The 21,476-nt window shown below is 42.2% G+C and overlaps 2 protein-coding genes across 3 annotated transcripts; one reads left to right on the plus strand and one right to left on the minus strand.

Annotated features, from left to right (window-relative positions):
• Nucleotides 1-1,462: 1,462 nt before the first annotated feature.
• Nucleotides 1,463-6,649, minus strand: LOC146662148 (peptidase inhibitor 15-A-like). 2 transcript variants are annotated; one of them, XM_085417775.1, is made up of 6 exons: nucleotides 6,392-6,649; nucleotides 5,960-6,286; nucleotides 4,735-4,853; nucleotides 3,690-3,822; nucleotides 3,491-3,606; nucleotides 1,463-2,746 (listed from the first exon to the last, which is right to left on the minus strand). In XM_085417775.1, the coding sequence occupies exons 2-6, from the start codon at nucleotides 6,233-6,235 to the stop codon at nucleotides 2,611-2,613; spliced, it is 780 nt and encodes a 259-aa protein (XP_085273901.1). In that variant the 5' UTR covers nucleotides 6,236-6,286; nucleotides 6,392-6,649; the 3' UTR covers nucleotides 1,463-2,610. The 2 variants fall into 2 exon arrangements, with proteins under 2 accessions (XP_085273901.1, XP_085273900.1); XM_085417774.1 differs by having other exon boundaries at nucleotides 6,457-6,643.
• A 12,707-nt stretch (nucleotides 6,650-19,356) lies between these two features.
• Nucleotides 19,357-21,138, plus strand: LOC146662149 (uncharacterized). Its single transcript, XM_085417881.1, has 2 exons — nucleotides 19,357-20,142; nucleotides 20,242-21,138. The coding sequence occupies exons 1-2, from the start codon at nucleotides 19,357-19,359 to the stop codon at nucleotides 21,136-21,138; spliced, it is 1,683 nt and encodes a 560-aa protein (XP_085274007.1).
• The last annotated feature ends 338 nt before the right edge of the window (nucleotides 21,139-21,476 follow it).

A 21,476-nucleotide genomic window follows, 5' to 3' on the forward strand; every position in this document is an offset into this window, starting at 1 on the left:
TTTTTCTATACTTACAATAACATACTCACACAAAAGTGGGGACAATTCCAACTTGAGTATCTTTCCCAAGGATACATCAAGGTACAGACTAGATAAGTTGGGACTGAACTACTGACCTTCCCGCTAGTAGATGACCTACTCAACCTCTTGAGCAACAGCTGCCCACAGAAGCAGCTAAAATGTGTCACTGCTAAAAGGAGTTGAGGGGTCACGTTAAGACTAGCCAGTCTGTTTTGTGGAACTAGCAAGCTGATAACAGTGTCCTTCAGAGTACTGGGTCTGCACAACGATGTCAAAATAGAAATCTGAAAAAAGCTTAAAAAGCGTCACTACAGGAAAAAAAAAAGACATAAATGACAAACTCCAACAAACAGCATCAGGTTTTAAGTGTAAATTAACTGTCAAGTAGAAGTTTTCAAAGTGTTTCCACTCATTCATTAGTAAGAAGAAGGAAGAAAAAAGCTGAATTAAGTCCAAACTCATGAATGTTATGGACATATTTGTTCCCTTTCCAATTTACACTTCATTTGCAGGTGTTTTCTTGCTCATGCCCTCGAGCCATCACAAGCTGCTTTCATCCCAGCCCAAACCCATGTCCTTAACCTCTGCTCTGCTTCAATCATTGATGGATAACATCCACAGCAGACTGTCTAACTGGTCGTCGCATCGCGCTCCGCATCCTGATGATGTGACTTTTTAAACACTCACTATCATCTGTTTGGCGCAGGACCTGGCATTTACACAGACGGGAAGATTTTTTCCCATGCATACTAATGTGTTCCTCAAAAACTCTCTGCTGTTTAGTTCCAGGGAATGGGCTGCTCTTTCTGGCTGCAAAAATGTGCAGGAAGTGGTTTGCAATTGTCACGCTAAGCAAAGGTTATCATGAAAGTGTTTAATAGTGCAATGCTGCTGCGCACACCAGCGGCTTTACATCCTGACTTCTCTCCCTGTGTTTCTACCTCTTACAAATTTTTCTGCATCCACTGTTTAGACCATCCCATTTTTACAATTTGGCTACGTCTCCGATGATACGCCTCTTTCTACATCCAGCATTCTTGCTGCTCGTTGCTTCTCCCCCTCAGTAAGGTCGATGGTTTCAGTGGAGAAACCCAAACATGACAGTCCCCTGAAACCCTATCAGTTATCTGTTCATTTATGTAGACACAGACCGTCGGGGCCAAAGTCAACCTTCTCTTATTAGGATTCGGTTGTAGCCTGAAGATGTTTTCTTTTCTCCCCGTTTTTGCTGTTGATACGCAGGATGTGGGGCTTTTCAAGGGCACTCTTTAATTGAGAATCAAAGAGTCAGAAAGATAATCAATTTAAGACAACACAGAGCAGACGCTGGATAATGATACTGCTTTTAGCCAGAGGGACGACATGAGCTGCCCAAAGCATACAACGGAACAAACAAACAATCAAAATAGAACATTTTATTACAAGTACAAAACACAAACGGAGAAAAGGTTCACAATCAGTGCTGAAAATGTTAATTTCTTTTGTTTTTTTAACTCTTTTTTTTTCTGATTGATTAAAAATGATTTCATTGCACTCCAATCCTTTTACAAAACAAAAATTAATATCACTTAAATATATATATATTTAATATAAAAATGAATAACTTACAGTATATTTGAAGATAATCAAAGTATAATGATTATCTACATATACAAAAAAATAATAATTTTTGAGTATTTTGGAAATTTACAAACAATTAAGGTGCACTCAAGTGCCTAAAGCTTGGCTACATCAGTGATTATAACGAAATACATAAACAACATCAATAGACTGTATATAGTGGTAATATACAGTAGGATACCAATAACAAATATGACTATATAACAGATATGTGGGTCAAATGATTTTATGCGCTTCTTAGAATACAAAATGACATGAACACTGTATGAAACCTGTGAAACACCCAAACGGATGAAGTCTCTGTAATGGTACACAGAGAAAATGCATTGTTTTGCACTTTAAACAAACGTCCAACCACTGAGGTGTTGTGTAACTTGACAAGTTGCTTTCCCACTCTAACTGATGTATATTCTGCACTTTTGTCAACAAACTTGCTGCCGGACACAAGCTGGAACTGCAGCACACTTGAGCTTATAAGCTGCTGACACTGTCAGTGTGGGGGGTTTCCCCTCTGAGGTCAAAAGCTTTGATCCTTATATCAGAGCATTCCTGTGAAGGCAGAGCACACAGCATGGTGGTGTGATGCCCGTAGCACCAAAGTGAGCAGCTATGAGGAGTTGTGATAGTAGTAATGTCCTTTATTACCACACTGTCAGCTGTAAACTGGTATAGTAAAAACCACGCACTGTACAGTCTGCTCTGTTAAAAGGACCCATTTTACATTTAAATATATTGCATCAGTTAAAATAGTCTTTGCAGTTTTGGTATAAAACAAATTAATTTACAGATTATTTACAAGTGATCAAAGCTAAAATTTTACGCTGCCTTTAAATGCATGTTTCTGTCTTTAAATAAGCCCATATATACAAATTAGCGTGGTCCACGACTATTGTGCAAATCCTTACTGGATTAAAATAATGTCTCTGTGGTACTGTAGGTTGTCAGCTTATGTTGAGAGGAAACCTTTGTTTATTTGAACCAGTGCAGGTAGTTTGTCTTGAGAGCGGGGAAGCACATGTTGTTGCTGCACGAGCCCCCGTAGCTGGGAGGGCATGCGGAGCAGGGTACGCCTACTTTGTAGGGAGCCTCTCCGATCCAGTTACCCCTGGAAGACAGTAACATCTAGTGTGAATGAATCACAAAAATAACCACAGAGCTAGAAAGGAAGTAGCAGTTGCCTAAGCGATAGATTTTCAGCCATTTTTTCAGTCATTCTGTGGTCTTCATTAGCAGAAAGACTACCTGATGTAGAAGATCTTTGGGTATATGACTGAAACATTGAGTACGATCCCTAAATGGAAATGGGTGTGAAATTGCTTTTTACATGTGTAAAAAACATAAGGTTCAGATTTCAGTGACTATTGCATATTCCAGAGCCAGCTGGCATCATGCACAGAACTTCTCGTTGTAGACCGTGACAACAGTGACCTCTGCAGGACCGTGTAAAGCACAAGAGCACTGAGACCACATTCCCAGTTAGCAAGCTAAAAGTGGGTCATGAGCCAGTTCTTCTCACACGTATGTCTCAAACTAGTGAGATTAAAGAACCTCGGGTCACAAGTCAGTCACAAGTCTGGGTGTTCTTTGATTCTCTGAGATATTTAGAGACTTTTTCTTTTGGTTCGTGGCCCTCCGGTGCTTTGGTGCTCCTACCATAATGGGTGGCATTTCGCAGCTAAGCACAGAACAGAGCAAACTGTGTCAGGATTAAGCCTGTCGTTAGCGTGTCGTCATCAGGTTAACAAGTTCATTAGAAATAAAAGGTTTCCTTTCAGCGTGAAAGCTACACTACGTGAGATTGTGTAACATGAACCACACAGTTAACTGTCAGGTTAGCAAGTACACTTACTTAGGAGAGTAGTTACAAACTAAATATGTCGCCCTCTTCCACACCGCACCCCACACATTCATGTTGTGGCACGTGTGCACGGCACAGCCGACTTTGTTGGATGTTGCCCAGACCATCTGCATATTAAAAAGAGCAGCTGTTACTTGAAGCCCCCCCAGCAGCATTTCTACTGTAGCCTGAGTAAGTGTGCGACTACTACCTGTGTGTAATGGGTACACATGGGTCCGTAGCATCTGAGTGGGCACCGAGGGTTGCAGTCACGGGGGTAGGGGAAGGCGTAATCTTTCACCTCATCATACCACGGCTTCACCAGCTGAAGAATGGATCGATATCTGTGAACAGAACACTTAAATTTCAGCAAGACTCATATTATCAGTTGTGACTTGTGTCATTATAATTTTTTCAAGCAAATGGGAGATCACAGCATTTGCAATTCCAGCAGCAGGGGAAATGATGGGAAAATTATGAAAATCTGTTATTTTGTTTGACAAATTGGAAGAAGATTAAAGAACTGTTTACTATAGCCCTGATCTAGTTTTGTCCAGGTATGTGTGAAGATATTTTAGTTTCCTCCATCGGCTGACATCTCATATCTTAAACCCTTTAGTTTTCCAGTTTAGTCACTCACCTCGGTATGACTATAATAACCGACTTTCAATGGTTTCCATGGTTTTCAATGGTTCAGTGCCACATAAACACAACACCTTGATATTGTGATATATATAAGTGTCAGTATAATGATTTTAAAAATCTTCTTCTTCACATTGAGTTTTAGATATGTTTGTATCCTATACACTAAGATACTGGCAAAAAAAAGTAAAAAAAAAAAAAAAAAAAAAAAGTTTTCACCAATTTTTGTGGCTCCACAAGAAACATCAGTTTCCTTGTTTGTTTGTTTTTAGAGATGTATTAATGAGTTCAGAAGGACATGTTCAAATAGCCTGTACTCCATGTGGCTCCTCAATAAAATCTAAAAGTAGGAACACATGAAGGTGCCCTCTGTTTCCAAATGGAAAATCAAGACCCAGTAAAAGGGACAGGCTTTTGTCCTCATGGGTCATGGCTGAAAGCAAGGTTTTTGTGTTTATTTGAAGGGTTACAGGAGCATTCCTTAGCCAGTCACCAGGTCACAGTGGAAAAACCTTAAGGGGAAAGAAGAAGGGGGCAACAAGGCAACGACCATGACTGCTGAGAGAGGGTCAGCAGATGTCAGGGAAGGGGGGGTGGAGTCAAAGGTCACTCACCGTCCTGTCCTGACTGAGAGGTTTTGACCCAGGAACCTGAGGAGGTGAGGCGGCCCATGCTCCCACAGGCAGGCATGAGCCCAGTCCTCGGCCGTCTTTGCCAGTGTGTCGTCCCACACCTAAAAACACACAGAGATTAGGTGGAAGCAAGAAAACCCATTACATAACCAAGGGGAAAATATCAGCACAAGATCTTCATTTAGCAGCGTGATATGAGATAAGAGTTGGCACACTGAGCTCTTAGCAATGTTGCAGGCATTACTATGGCAAAACACAAAAATCATCCATCGAATTAGTTGCATAAGAGGAGACACTTTGTTTCCTAGTCACCCTTACTGAGTGACCCTTTCGAGGAATACATTTATTATTTCTGGCATCGTTGTATTTTTACTCAGTTGTATATAGCATTCGTATTCTATTTTTATCTTATTGTATATTTTTATTCTATTTTATTCTACTGTATATAGTATATTATTTTATTCTATTCTGTACAGCTGTGTACTGTATTTATTCTTATTGTATTCTAATTTTTGCGTCATAACTTTTGCACTGTCCACTTCCTGCTGTGACAAAACAAATTTCCCACGTGTGGGACTAATAAAGGTTATCTTATCTTATCTTATTATAATGAATGAAGGCTGAACAGCTTGTTCTACACTTGCACACAAGGGTGCCATTAGGAATGGATCATGACTGCAGCCCCCAAAAAGTAGTCAACTGATTTTTTAGAGGAAAAGGACAACACTAATAATATTTTACTGATAACACAACGTAAGAGCTGGAAATGGCAGTTTTAAATCGAAACACATCAGTCTAAGCGCTTATGTTTGTCAGCCAAAACAGCATATGTCCAAATGAACAAAATGCAAGCATCAAGTCTGTTTTTGGACTTGAAACTCTTTAACATCTAACAGGTCAACTGGATGTTTCCATTACAGCAGGCTTCTGGTATTATACATGACACCCTCTTCTTTTGGAAGTGACTACCTTGGTGGTCTGCTGCAGCATGATCTGCTAAACAGCTGATGATGTCAAGTAGACCCTAAAAACGCTTCCTAAATAAAGTAGTGCGACTATTAAAATGAGCTAGCATTACTTTCATAGCTCTTATATTTCATTGGTGCATGTTGGAGGTGAAATATCCTGTTCATGGAACACATGGCTGCAGTAAAATCGTGCAATAAATATATGTATATATATTTTTAAATCAAAATCTGTCACCTACCATGTATTCCATATTGGATGCCGGAGGAAACACTTTGCCTCTCACTTTGTTGTGGTAATCAAGAATTGCGAGCATGTCGTTCTGACTAATGTACCGCTTCCTCCTGGTTTTTGAAAAAGTCACAGTGTGTGTTCCAAAGTCGAGCGCTGCGCCGAGGCTGGTGATATTGGCGGCTGGCGGGGACGTGGACACAACAGGAATAGTCACTGCCAGTGCACTTGCTCCGCAAGATATGCACAAGAGTACTAAGTCTAAGGTAAATAGCTGAGGTTTCATGTTTGCTCTTTAGCAAACCGCAGAAGAGAATATCCCACGTCCTGGAGGACTCTGCAAAATTAAAAAAGAAAGAGAGAGAGAGAGAGAGAGAGAGAGAGAGAGACTTAATGGATTGTCGTTTAAAAATGCGATGCACTACAATCCAGGTACGCTTACATCAAGTTTAAAACCTCCCTCTTTGTAACAATACAGTACAGCAACACCGGTCGCATTCCTCTTACTTTTCCTTGCGCGGTGGTACCTTGTCCCTGCGTTGCCAAGGCGGTATCACCTCTAAAGCCTCTGTGAGGGATCGGAGAGAGGGAGGGCTGCAAGTGGGTAGTTTTTGCGCTTTGCAAACTTTGTGAGTGTTTCAGGAGAAGTCCGTTTTTTCGGGCTTATATATGGTAATGGGGAATGCAGGAAGTGAGTCTGCCTCGGAGGTAGACGAGCCCCTCCTTGACACCTGAAACAGAACATCACCGAGAGGCGTTGTGTTTGTTTCCTCTTAATCCTTTCCCTGTAGAATTTGCCTAATTTCCTAAAAGCGTTAATAAAGTAAAACGACAAGGAAAAACAAGCTGTGGTACAGGTCTTTATCATGCACGTGCTTTAATGTGATTAATCTACAGATTTATTGGAGGGAGAGGAGGTTCTTACTAATACTGAGTAAATGGACTGGACTAGAGGGTTAAGTTGTTCTTAATAACCAAACTGGCACTTTAGCTCCACATTCAGGTGACAGATTTGCACTTGCCGCATGCGCCACTGATCACATATTCAGCACAAACGCAGCACTTTTATCAGTGAAATCAGTGTGAGAGCTGGGTCTCGTCCTATCAGCCTTCTTTGTGGTATTCATCATACTATAAAGATTACACTTGTTCAGAGTGTGCCTCCAGCTATGTGTTTTGCCAGTGCATATTCAGTGCCAAGAGAGAGAAAGAAAAAGAAAGAAAAAAAACCTTCTGCAGGTCATCATTTTCATTGGCAGCTGGTGAACAAATTAAAGCAACGTGACGCAGGAACACTTTTTCTCCCCCTTCTCACTCTCTTTCTCTCCCCCTCGTATGCAGTCGGCAACTGGTGCTTTCCCCAAAAAAATCTTCTTGGAAGTGATGTCCTTTTCAGGTGGTGCAGTTGGTGGAAGGGATATATCATTCGAGCGGGTTGCACGGCAAAGACTTTCTCCTTCATTTCACTCCATCCATACATTTCTGCTCTTGCTCTCCACCGCTGTGGTTTCACTGGGATGGAAAATCGTCAGAGTAAGAGGGTGAATCATGACAGATTAGTTTAATTACTTCCCAGCACAGATCCAGCACTTTGTTTAATACTCAGATGTGAACCCAGTTTTTTTTTCTCAGAAATAAGTCAGATTTTTAAAAAAGGCTATGACAGGTTTTGAGATGTGAGATTGACTCTAGTAACTCAATGAGACCTGTACTTACCTTTGAGTGAACTGTAGAAGCTAGTCAAAGACGAAAAAGTACATTTAACCCCAAAAATATTTTTCATGCACATATTTTAAAGCCATTGTGTTGGAATTATATCAGTCTACATATAATTCTATTTAGCCAATTCAGTACCTTTTGAGATAAAATGTAATTAGGTTTCCTTTTTTCCTGTTGTGACTCTGCACCGTCACATCTGCTCAGTATTTTGACTCATCCTCTCATATGGTATCAATAGTCAGGCCACTCTCCAGCCAGCTCAGCCCACCGGCCAAAGATTCTAATCAACACAGTGCTGAGATCTTATCCTCGGGTTTATTGCCATATTATAATCCATATCATCAGATTAGCTTAAGATACACCTGCTTCGCTGAATTTCACACTGTTTAATCAGCTGTGTGCCTCTGATCCAGGACTAAATAACAGAGTCAAAAGTTCAGTTTCAATGTGCAAAAGCTGGCAATGGGATTGAATAGAATACTGTACTTCTACAGTAAGTCTATCCCCCTTGCTCTGTTTCCCATACAAGCACACACACAAGCACACACACACACATACACACACAACTCCTTCATGTGCAGCTCCTCAAGGCCCCAGATGATATTCCCTCAGTCTGAGAGTGCTGGTCCTTGTTTGCGCAGTGAACCCAGTGACTTCGAAAGAGGTTGAAGTATATTATCATATTATCAGTAGAGTAATTGGGGCATTATTTGGGGCACATGCTTCTTCAAGGGGGCCTGGGTATGTTTTGAAAAGGCATTCTTTTTTAGAAAGCGCATTTATTTACCTACAACATATTGTTCCAAGTTTCCCTCATGCTTTTCCCCCTCTCCAGAGGCCTCCTGAATCCTAGAGCTGATGCCAGTACTGCAGAGGGGATGAGGTGCACTAGTGAGGAAAAGGGAAAGCAAGAAAGAATAGCCTGCGGACCATAGAAAGACTCAACAAGTGTTTCATTACGTTTCTAGATGGCAAAAGGTTTCAAAACTCAAGTACAGAGAGGAAAATGAGTAAATAGAATTTGCATGAATAGTGCAGAGCCTCACGTACAACTATGCACTCTCTGTTCATAAAAGTTTAAGCAAATTAGTCTTGTTGGACACTTTTTGACCCATGGTCTGGAGTACATCGCTCTGACTTGGACAGTTCAATAAGTAACACAATCTCCTGAGGATGCCTCTTTGCTCTGTCCATGATTCCAGCAATCAAAGCAGATGCTGTAGACTCCAGCTCAGCTGTGCACTCCACCCAAGGTTATTGTTACTTCGCTGGCAGAATCCACCATGCATGGGAAAGAGATCGGCAGCATGTGAATAGGAGGACGTATGAAAAAGAGGCATAATGACTTGAAAGACCAACACTTTTCAGAGCAGTTTGAAAAGCTTTATAGCAGTGCCTATGTGTATAATTTTTTAACAGGGCTATCCTGAGAGTTTACATTTGGGTAAGGAGTTACGCTCTTAACTCTTAAATGTAATGTGAATTATGGCTCGAAAAATATGCATATTTTCTTTCTTTCCCATAGTTAGATTCAAAGATTAATACTACCTTTCATTTTTTTTTTTGATATAGAGCACAAAGTGGGTTGGATAAGCATAGAATCAACAAAGCAATAAATTCAGATTAATATCAAAATGTATATAATGTTTGTTTATTTAATGAAAAAAAAAGCAAAAATGTCGATGTCTCATAAGCGGGACTAACTGAGCTGTCCTCTCCCAGCTCATAGGTTATCATCTTAAAATTATCAAATTTACAGCATTAAAAGCATTAAAGCATATTACAAAAAAGGTTTTGACCTCTCTGGATAGTTTCTCACATCATGAAAGCTCTACATGGGTAATTATATTTTAGTAACTAATTCCAGCACAGGCAGTATTTGTGTCTGCTAAGACCAAGTCGCCAAACTCACATTAGCTCCTTTTGAATCTTTTAAATGGGCATATCTGCCTAATATCATGGCTTTGTTTGGTAAATAACATCCAATAAATTGGTGCTTCTGTTTGCTCAGCCTGTTTCATAGCACTACTTAGTAGTTATGTGTCTGTGCAGTTTGTGAATGTAGCACGCTAACCAAGCTAGCTAGCTGGAGGTAGCTGATGACTTAGGTCTGCACCTTCTTCAAATATGGTAACTTCTGGATTGAGAATACAAGCAGAGAGTAGGGATGGGTACCGGTATCGCACCGGTTCTTACATAAACGGTAGTAACCAGACCGAAAAGCAGCGCACATTTCGGTGCTTTATTTCAGTGCTTTTTTTTCCCTGAGATGTCATACACTTTAGATTCTAGCCAATCATACCTTTCCGAGGATAGTAAGCGGGCCCAGGTACGTACGTTCTTTTAGAGCAGAGCTACAGATTAAAAATGCCCAAGGCGAAGTGGTCACATTCTGGCTGTACTTCACAGCAAAAGATGCAAACTCAGCAGCCTGCAACAAGTGCTTTAAGGTGATACTGTGATACTGTCAAAGGAGGTAACTCCTCGAATCTGATGAAACACCTGGCGACGTGTAGCATTTTGTTAAAAGCCGAGAAATGCACCGTATTTGATAGCTTGCTGCGAGACCTCACACCGTGCACATCTACTGCGGGTGGGTTGCCTGTTATCGGACCCGGAGTTAGCAACATCCCCCAAAAACCTAAAGAGGAGAGTCCTGGCCCCTAGCCCTGCCAGTGTAGCAGAAATGATGACGGATGATGATGGCAGCAGCAGCCGTTCTTCTCTGCGTGAGTAGCTTAATGTTGTTTGTGTGTAAGCTAACCACGTTATCGAATTAATGCATGTAAGGTTAACTAGCAAACACCGTCGTAGTTACATGCGGCTGTCTTCTTGTTTGATGGCAGATACTCCCTTCACCCTGGCCAAAAAGGCTAAAATGACCAAAGAAAAAGTGGAAAACAGCTAAACATGAGAGGTTTTTGGACCAATTTTGTGTTCTCCATTCTTTAAGCACCGGTTCGAGCACCGTTTAAGCACCGACACCGTTTCAAAAGTACCGGTTTGGTACTGGTATCGGATAAAACCTAAACGATACCCATCCCTAGCAGACAGTAACACTGAGGATTTAAATTTTAGAGTCCAGAACCAATAGGCGACCTAACATTGGTTATATCTAAGTTTTATACAGTCTATGTTTTCAGTTTATGGGCATTATGCTAACCTAAGTTAACAATCTGCAAGCTCTCGCCTCGATATCAAATTCCTCAGAAAGTCAAGTTATTCGTTTCAATCAACCATGTAGACTAATACATGTGACTGAATCCCAAACTCATATTAAAACCTCTATACTCTGAGTTTTATAAAAGAAACTTTAAACAAACCAACAACTTTATGCTAAACATTACCTTTTTGCCATTGGGGCAGTACAAGGGTGGGGAAGTTGTGATGTCATGAGTTGGTTTTTGTTGGCTATGGGGCAGAAAGAAATAGTGACATTTCAAGACTAGTTTACATTGGTAAAGAGCCCAGCCTCTAACTCCAAGCTGTCTCGGCTGCTTTCTTCCACACACAGCTGTTAAACATTGTATCAGTGGAATATACAGTTACATAGCAAATAGTGTACGTTTCACACAGTCTGGTACCTTTAACAGCAGTTGTTACAGTGAAAAAAATCCCAAAGGGTGAGAAAACTTCAACCCAGTGTCCTCATCAGAAGTTCAGGGGTGGATTATTACTCCTTTGCTGTCCAAAGGGAAACAAGCACAGTAATTAAGTCAATAAATAATTCAGTCTTCTATTCAGAGAGCCCTTACTGAGCTCTAGTTTGATTTTAAATTAAATTCCTGCTTTGTTTAGACTGTGTATACATCGTGGTGTTATAATATCACTGATAAAGTAACTTTTTATGGTGTCTAACCCACAAGAGGATTGTTGCAGTGCTATTTGGTACTGAAACCACTTATTTCTGAGAGATAACCCAATTTAACAAAGTCATAGCCCTTTTCTTTGACTTCTCAATGAAATCTAAAGTGATTTTGTCCTATCCCAGAAGGGAAACAGACTATAAAGGCCATCCAGGTAAGTTAAAGACTATACGTCAAGTAACGCAGAGAGCACCTGAGGTTAAGATCAGCAGCATTTAAAGACCAGTGTGATCCCACGTAAAATAGGTAATAAACCTGAGAGGCATGAGAGACAATACACAAGCTAGCAAGTTGCTGTACCAACGACTTTGGTCAATGGCCTATAAAGTACTAGAGACAAACTTAGCAAACATTATGTCAGCAGAGCATACACAATTAAACACCCTTTTTCCCGTAACACTGTTTAGAGTGTGGGAAAAACCTGGCGATTGCTCGAGCGGAGGGGATTCTTCAGGAATAAGCCACTCAGCTTGTGTATCTATTTTTGACATGTTACATTCCTTTGCCCCCAGATATTCTCACCCATCTATTAGACATCTACAGCCATTTTTGATGCCTGGGCCTTGTCAAACTGGACAGAGACATGGCTGTGGTCACAGACAGATTTCTCACGAGGTTCAGATGTCAGCTGAGAGCGAGACAGGCAAACATGAAAAACTCCAGCAAGAGCTAAATTTAGAGCTGAGATTTTTTATGATGTATCTTGACAGCAGCCACAAAAAACTATCACTTTGAACTCAGCCGTGACCTGGCAAAAATCAAAACGACCAATATTTCTTCTTCGAGACATCGCCTAATGGTAAATTTTGTGAATATTTTTTGACAAGAGTATTTCAGCGTTGTGTTGGCATCCGTGATTTTTTTTCCAACAAAGTCTGCCTTTTATTTTTTAATATTTTCAGAAGTTGTTCAGGTATTTGTTAATTTAGTTTCTTGCTAAATTAGATGAGATAAATGCTAGCAGTGTTGTCTGTATTTTATGATGTGTTGAGGTTTTGCAGACATGTGACAACTAATCATGTGAACTTGTCCACTATTTCGTAACAATCACAGTGACAATGTTGGATCAAGTAAATAAGGCCTCCATGGTCACACAGGCCTAGACACTGGTCAGTGACCATCTGGCAACCAGCTGTCCCAAGGAAAAAATTAGTATTCCCTGTCCAGCTGTGAGTGGTTGCTGGATGTTGATGGCAGTTACTGGAAAATGACGCGAAAGCCCCAGTTACGCAGACCTACAGACCAGTCAGTGATTCCCTGGCAACCACTTGTAACCAGGGAAAAATTAGTATTCTCCAAAGGTTTGCAAAACCCCCTTGTTGTCACGGTTGAGGATAGAGTGGACTCAGGCAGGTTGACCGGTCGGGGCACCGTCCGACCCTGACACTTGTGATTGCTTTGGTCACTAGCATAGTGGTGCAGTCACAGTTTGAATGGAAGTGACGGAGTTGTCTATTAACACTGTCCTGCTTCTCCACACAGTGAAACTGACATGTTCAACAAAACAGGAAACAGTTTGCCTTTAAAGTAAAACGCTTTCAAAAGTGTTGGCTGTAGCTTTGAGGCACAACTTTTACTTTGAAGGTGAAGCTTCCTAGTGAAGTTTTTTTGAGTTGAACTACCACTTGGCTAGGAGTTAGCAAGTGTTTGCAGAAACGCATAAAAACTACAGGCAACTGCTGTCATTAGCTATAAACCAAAGCAATCTGTAGGAGGTTTTTGGTGAAGCAGTTTCTTTCTCCTAGCACCAATGGCAACCGGTCAAGGAATACACATTTCCAGTGAGTGGTTGGCTCAAATCTCTTACAGCAGACAGTATGTATGAGGTCAGGGGAGAAACCTCAATAGGTAATTAGAAAGTATCCACGACGTGGCTACTGGCACCATGTTTTACCGTGAGCTGAATCCAGCATAAAGATTAAGTTGTAGCACTATAAGAAGTATAAGAGCCAAACTGTTTCCTGCTGCTATAGCTTTTATAGCTTTTAAAATCGCCCCTTTAATAAAGTTCAGCCACTAACCTGTTAAATCTAGTAAAATCTGTTGTCTCAAAGTAATGGGAATAAAATTTATTCTGATGAACCTACATATCGTACAGTAGCTTTTATAGAGATGAAAAGCAAGAACAGATACCTACCACCTGCACGCCTTACTGAAATTATGTGCTGCAGTTCATACAGTTATAATGTTGCTTAGGATTTGTAATCATCTAACAGTCCTAAAGAAATGCTTTTTCTCAAAAAAAAAAAAACTGCTGAAAAGGCTTGAGTATCAGAACCTACGTGGGTGGTTAAAGACTTGATCCTTGCTTATTTGGCACCTGGAAAGAGCTTTTATGTGGCTGGGAAGCACGGGCCTGCAGCTTGGAGAATTCCTGTTCAGAGTGCAGCGGTGACATCTGGTGAACTGTACCATTCATCATTAAAGAATATGCAAATTGTTATGTGGGATTATTTTTTATGTCAGATTTTCTTCCTTGATCCTATTAGAGGCCGTTCAACTAGCTACCTGCCAGCAAACTCGTGCAACAAAGTACAATAACACCAGTGATACCATTGTTACACTCTTGATTGCTCCGATCTTAGTTGTTATGTAAGCTTTGTATTAGATATTTAACCCAACAGAATCATCAAGATGCTACTAAACTGTAAGCTTGTTTAATGCTGAAGTGCTGATTTTTTTCTTTTCAAGCCACAGAGTCCGAGGAGAGTTCAGGAGGTTGTGTACTAAAAGAACTCAAATCCTGGAATTCAGCCTCTCAGCTTCTCACATTTGTGCGTAAAAAGATATCATAAAAGAAACGTAAGAATTCAGTATCAGACAGGCTTCTTGGGGTTTTATCTCACTTAAGCTTGGGCCAGTGACGTTGAATGAATAATCATCAATCCATCATTAGCAAGGTCTTGCCAAGGCCGTATTTATGATGACATCAGTGCTTGTATTGGCTCCAGCTTATCTGTAAAGCTTGAGCTTTCCTGTGCTCTGTGTTCCATGAAAGTGATGGATTTTCAGTAAAGATCGAGCAAAGTCTCTGTGGATTTCTGGGAGTCCCCTCTTTTGGCCCCATATCTCCGTCATCCTTGCAGTAGACTTTATGTTGTTTCTAGGTTTTTCAAAGTTCTCCAAAGCACAGTTTGGACCGGTTACAGTGTCTCATACTTTACTGAGTATTTCCCAAAAACGTAGCCAGAACCCAGTTGTTTTTAGGGGTCAGTGATGGGAATATGTTGGAAAATGTCCATTTAGAGGAAGAGTCAAGGTTTAATGCTGGATGCCCACTCTTAGTCATTTCTCCAAAACTCTTTGTATGTAATTAAGGCAGCCTCTGATGTATTTCAGCACTCATTTTATAAGGTTTAAACGCTCTATGGCAGGTGGCATCCCATGTAAGAATTTACGGTTTGGTTCTTCAGGTCAGTGCAAATGAGGCAAGTTTTATGAAGCAAATACTGAGCAGTTGTGGTCACCACCATGATAGAGAAACATTGCTTCAATTATTCTGTGGTAACTGTGATATGTTTTTGGAAAATATGAAACTCATGGAAAAGCAGTTCTACTATTTCCCACCTACTGGTCAATCAAACAGTGTTTATTGCCACAGATCAACTCATTTCCATTCTTCATAATTCATAATTACATCACAAAGCTTTGAGTGGATCTATAGAAAGTCAAAAATAAAGTTACAGTGTGAGCAACAATTTTTTTACCACCTCCTACATGGGAAAGGATTGTACTTTACCTTATGTTGAACTGCTGGTTTTTGTAAAGTTACAGAAATTGTCAATGATAGATGCCAAGTCCATTAAGACCCCAGTCGCACAGGCCTAGAGATTGATTGGTGACCTCCCCAACAACAGCCATTCACAAGGGAAAATGTATGTTGCCCAATCAGTTGGTAAGTGGTTGATGGAGAATGCTGGTTTTAGCTATGAAATTAGTCATAAAGGTAGCCCAACTGATAATCACAGGTTGATAATGAAAAATGTGGAAAAACTGGAAAAAGTACAACACAAACTGGATGCAGAGAGTGTTCACCTTCAAAGGAAAAGTTTTGCCTATCCAGCAACACATCACAAGTTTTACTTTGAAGTCAAACATTCTCAGTTGCCAGTTTGCGTCGTACTTTTTCAAGTGAGTGGCATCATCTATGCAAACTTTGAGCAACTACAGCAATCTACTAACAACCAAAACAAACAAAATGGGGTTTTGGTGCAGTACCCTCTTTGCAACTTTGCCAACCAATCAGGAATACAAAGCTTCCCTTAGAGACCAAAGGTTGCCAAGGGGTTTCTGAACAGTCTTTGAAAACATGTTGTTCTACAGGCGAGAGCTAAGAGTTCATAGTGTCATTTTTCCCTTCCTCATAAATAAAAATCCCCATGTTTTTGTAGACATGTTCCTTACGTCTTTCCACTTATCCCGTTAGTAGAATATGACGAAAATCTTCTTGAGCCCAGGTGAAAAAATTCCAATATTAATGAGTTCTGTCAAACTTTAATTCAAAACTTGACATCATGCAAGGGATGTTTTTGTAATTCTACTCTTTTGACTTGCTTCACATAGTAAACTTTGTCTTTGTTTCCATAAACCTCCAGCCAATGCAGTGTAAAAATAAGAGTGTAAATCTGACTGTTGTGGATTGTGGTGGTGGTTTTAACCTGTATTGCATCAGCAAGTGTTTTGACTTTCATGCACATCTTGGTAGCATTCCCATTTTCTTTCTTCTTCTGGCGCTGCTTCTCATGATAATCCCATGTGCCAAATAGTTTCACACATTAGAGCTCAACTGGCTCAAACCATTGGGCCAATTCCGAGTCTTCCTATGCATACACATGTAAACACGATCAGAAGATTGACAATACTACTGACATACACTCTAACGTCTGCCAATGGATTTGATCAGTCAGATTCTAAAAAACAACAAATTACTACTTCACTTCCTGTGATGACTTTCCATTGTACTGGCGGCAGATCTTCTCATGTTTCTCCACAGCAATGGTGCACATTCAAAGTTCAGCATATCAGAAAAGATGAAAACTAAGCCAGGTTACTTCGGGGACAATCCAAAGGTCACTGTTATTTTTCATGACTGTGTAATTGAAGACCGCTCCCTTTACGTAGCCCTGCGCCTGATCTGAGGAACGTGTTCACTTGTGCGTAATGTTTTGATGCGATTGGCAGCAGTTTAAGCCTTTTATGTTATCACTGTTGTGATTGTCATTCAATCTGTATGGTGTTATTCATAAAAGTTAGAAAAACTAAAGCTTTCACACACTCATAAAGTCATGCGAAAGTGTTCACTTTTATACGAAACTAGACACCGATCATTCAGAAGCTTGTTGTAACTAGTAACTAATTTATATGTTTTGACTTTATCAGTCTCTCACAGACTTATGGAGGAAATTTGGCCCACTGTTCTTCAGAACATTGCTTTAGCTTACTGAGATTTGTGGCCATTCATTTGCACAGTTCTCTTAAGGACCACAGCATTTCAGTAGGTTCAGATCTGAACTTTGACTCAGTCATTGCAACACACTGATTCTTATTTTCTTTTTCAGTCACTCTGACCTCACATTTGACTCTAAAACACTAAAGGAGTTCATAGTCAACTGCAAGGTGGCCATCTTGTGGGTATAAAACAAGCTCAAACCATCACCCTTCACCACTATGTTTGACAGTTGGTATGAGGTGTTTGTGCTGATATGCAGCATTTGGTTCTCACCAAAGACGGCACTGTGTATTATGGCCAGACATCATCACTTTGAAATTGAACTTTGCAAACATAAACCATGCTGCAATGTCCTTTGTTGAGATGAGTGAAGAGGCTTTCTCCTGGCAACCCTTCCAAACAAATCAAACTTGTTCAGTCTTTTTCCTGCTGTACTATCATGAACTTTAACATTAACATACTTTTTTTCCCAGTTTCTCTGAGCATTGCATGGCCCGGCTGCAGGGTGAATTTGCTGGAACGTCCAATCCTACGAGGACTATAGCATTGCGTTAACACACACCTAAATGCTCCAAACCAGAAAACAGTCAAAACCTCTCCAGGTACTCACTTCATCAGCTAATGAGGTACATTTGATTAGCAGCACCTGGTTGCTACTTACCATCTTATGGAAGCATTGACCGTATACTTAGTTTTTACCATGACTGAATTTTTCGTTTTTTGCATGACTGTATATAAATTTGGGCTGATAGAACTTTTAGAACTGTGGCAGAAACTATTTGTTATCAGTGAGGACATTTGTCTAGGTCTTGGTAGGCCCTGAGTTGGTCAGCCCTGGGCCAAAACAAATCCAACCAGCTGCTGGATTTCTGTTCTAGCTTGTTCAGCAGTGAGTCCAATGTATCCCAGCGTTGCAAAGCCAGTGCACATTTCCTGTCCCTGTTTCCTGTTGAATATCAAACTGCTATAGAGACTCATCAAGACACACGGCTGCTCCACGTGCAGCTACAGCTCCCACCAGCTGCACATGGTTGCAATTAATGCAAGAACTTGTCTTAATATCTGTTTTTACTGCTTTTAAGCAGATGAGCAGCACCTCAGGATATAAGACTGCAGTGTAGGCCATAAGAGAAATGAAAATAAAGCAAACCTAAACTGCAGATACTTTGGTTTCTGGAATTGTTGGCAAAAGAAACCAAAGAATTTACAGCTCTTGGAGCAGCTGTGTGAATGTATTGAAAAACCTACAGCTGTCGGTTCAATGAAAGAAAATTCACAGTGGCAGGTTCCAATGAAATATGAAAAGGCATGGAATTCAAAGCCATACTCATTTTTCAATGCACTAAATCAAACCATGTCTGTCCTTTTTCAGTTGATATTTGTCCAAAAATGACAAAAAACGGGGGGGGAAAGTAATGTTGATTTCACTGACAGATGTGAAATGGTGATTTCCCTTCCTCCAGGCCAGACTATCCACAACCGTCCTTGCAGCTCATCAGGGAGTCTGAAATGTCCATCGCTGCCCCACCCTAACACACAAAAACACAGATAGACACATGCACACAAATGAATAACTTATTATATAGTTTGTCTCTTTATCAACCACTATTTTTATTGTAAGTTTAGAAAGTGAGATTTTTTTAAGAGCTCAGGCAACTTTCGAGAAAAAAATATCAGCTGTCATTTTAAAGCTGACTTTTAAGGCTTGTTCTTTTCTTTTCTTTTTTTTCTTCGATGTCCTTCACATACATTATGAAAATCTGTTAGGATGCCTGGGTCGTCGACCCAGGGTTTTTGAGTTTATGATATTATTTATACTGTCTAGTTTTTGGTTTCTTTGAGTTCTGTCTTATGGCTTAGGTCTCTGTCTTCTTTAGTTGCTCTGTCTCCCCTATCACCTGCATCCCCTTGTCTAGTTCGCGTCTATGTGTATCTTAAGTTCCTATATCCCCGTGTTCAGTCAGTGTTTGTGTCTGCCCTGTTCCCTCTGTAGTGCCTGCATGTGAGTCTGTGTTATGCGTTTCCTGTTTTACTTTGAAGGTCTGTGTCTTATCTCAGTGTGTTCAGTTTACGCTTCTTTGGTCTCGTCAGTTCTGATTTGTCCCAGCTGTGTTTCCCTCCTGTTACTCATTCCCTGATTGCTCCCTCTGTGTATTTAAGCCCAGTGTTTCTCTGTGTGGCGATCTACTGTTTACGTTGCTGTGTGTTTTGCTCATCCGCCGGTGTAAGTTTATTTTGAGTTTTTCCTAGTTATATGATGTTTGCGTTCAGCATTAAAGCTGTTTTGGTTTAAGTTCTGTCTCCGGAGTCTGCACCTTGGGTCCTATTCCTGCCTGCACACAGCCTCACCTAACAGAAGATCGCGACCAGAACATGGACCCAGCAGACTCCGTGTGGTATCAGCGACCCGCAGTTTCTGTCTTCCTCAAGGAGATTGTGAGGGAGGAAGCTGAGCATGCCCAGGAGCTCCAGTCACCCTTCTATGGGTCACGTTTGGCTTTAGGAGGGCCCCGCAGCCTCCAAACTGCCATGGCTACGGCCGAGCCAGTATCTATGCCTCGGGCGATCAGGTTGAGCACGTGCTCCTTCTCTCCAGTCGCCACACCTCCGCCTTCACCCCTGGATTACCAGTCCGACAAGAGGGTTAAGCGGCGGAGGAAGAAAGATTACGTGACGCCGGACGTTAGACTCACTCCACTGCAGTCCTTTGCTCTGTTTTTGGGACTGCAGCGTTCTGAGCTTCATAAACTCTCTGATTCCTCTTCGCAGCCCGGTCCGTTGGAGGATTTACAGCCCAGTTTACCACCCCCCGCTTCCCGGAGGAGGCGACGCTCACACCGTCACCACTCTTTTTCTGCGGAGCAACTCCCAGAGGTGAGTTATGATCGCTTTCGTTCCTCTGAGCTGGAAAAGAACAATCATTTGAACACTGCTAAGACTGAGACTATTAAGACTGTTAGACGTGGTGGTGGTAGGAAGTTCAAAAACATTGTAGAGGAGTCTGTATTTGCTGAGCCTGCTCCTTCGCACCATTGTGTTCCTGCTCCCAGGGCAGCTCGGGCCCAGCATTCCCCTGCACCTGTTTCAGTGCTTCAGGTGAGGGAGGCTGAGGTCCAGCTGGTCCCTGCTCAGGTGTCTAGGCTGGCTGAGCCTCTGCCTGTCGCTGCACCTGTACCAGCTCCTCGGGTGGAGACAGCAGCTGCCCAGCCGTTGACTGTGCCTGCCCCGGCTCCCAGGGTGAGGATGACCGGGATCCAGTTAGCTCCTGCACCCGTACCTTCTCCTCGGGTGGGAGTGGCTGGTGTCCGGCAGGTACCTGCACATGTTTCTGACCTCGCTGGAGGCTCAGGTGAGCCCGTCCAGCAGTTTTCTGTAGGATCCGTAGGCTCAGACAACCTAGCCCAACCATATGCTAATCCACCACCTCACGCACCGTTACTACCATCTTTACAACAGTCGATACATATTAGACTTCTCTCCATAGCTCAGACATTAGCTCACCTATCGGCTCAGTCACCTGCTCAGTTTCCGCCTCAGTTGTTTGCTCAGCCGCCTGTCTCCGCTGGAGGGCCCGAGGATGCCGCTTCAGCCGCCTGTCTCCGCTGGAGGGCCCGAGGATGCCGCTTCAGCCGCCTGTCTCCGCTGGAGGGCCCGAGGATGCCGCTTCAGCCGCCTGTCTCCGCTGGAGGGCCCGAGGATGCCGCTTCAGCCGCCTGTCTCCGCTGGAGGGCCCGAGGATGCCGCTTCAGCCGCCTGTCTCCGCTGGAGGGCCCGAGGATGCCGCTTCAGCCGCCATTAGCCTCTGCAGCTCCGCCTGGTCCAGTCTCCGAGTGTTCAGCTTTGTCTGCTCCTGAGGTCGCCAATCTGTCTGTTCCTGCACGGCCTGCACGTCCTGTCCGGCCTGCTCGTCCTGCACGTTCTGTCCGGCCGATGACTGGACGTCGTTGCCGTCATGGACAGCCCTCTGAACTACGCCGCCACCAGTGCCTCCCGCCTGGCCGGCCTCCTGACCTGCTCGGTCGCCGTCGCTGCCTCCCGCCCGGCCGGCCTCCTGAACTGTTTTCTGGGCTCTTGGACCATCAGCCTCCGGGCCGCCCCCCTGAACTGCCCGGGATTGGACTATCGTGCTCTCAGCCTCCGGGCCGGCCCCCCTGAACTTTTTTTTTTTTTTTTTTTTTTTTTTTTTTTTTTTTTTTTGGACTTTGCCTGGGCCTTGGTGCTGTTGTTTTGGACTTTGTTTCTATGTTTTGTTCTGTTGCTTTCCGGGCTCCAGTGTTTGCACTTTTTTTTGTTTTGTTGTTTCTGGCTCCTTGTTTTGTTTCGAGCCCTCCATCCTGTTTCCCCCGCCGCCCACCCTGGTTGGGTTGTTTTTGTTTTGTTGATTTTGATGTTTTGGTTTGGGCTGTCTGGAAGCCAGCCCTTAAGGGGGGGGGTACTGTTAGGATGCCTGGGTCGTCGACCCAGGGTTTTTGAGTTTATGATATTATTTATAC

Source organism: Rhamphochromis longiceps, linkage group LG9, assembly GCF_057381845.1.
Source record: "Rhamphochromis longiceps isolate RC_006_pf linkage group LG9, R_longiceps_female_GT1.1, whole genome shotgun sequence".
Classification (NCBI taxonomy): domain Eukaryota; kingdom Metazoa; phylum Chordata; class Actinopteri; order Cichliformes; family Cichlidae; genus Rhamphochromis; species Rhamphochromis longiceps.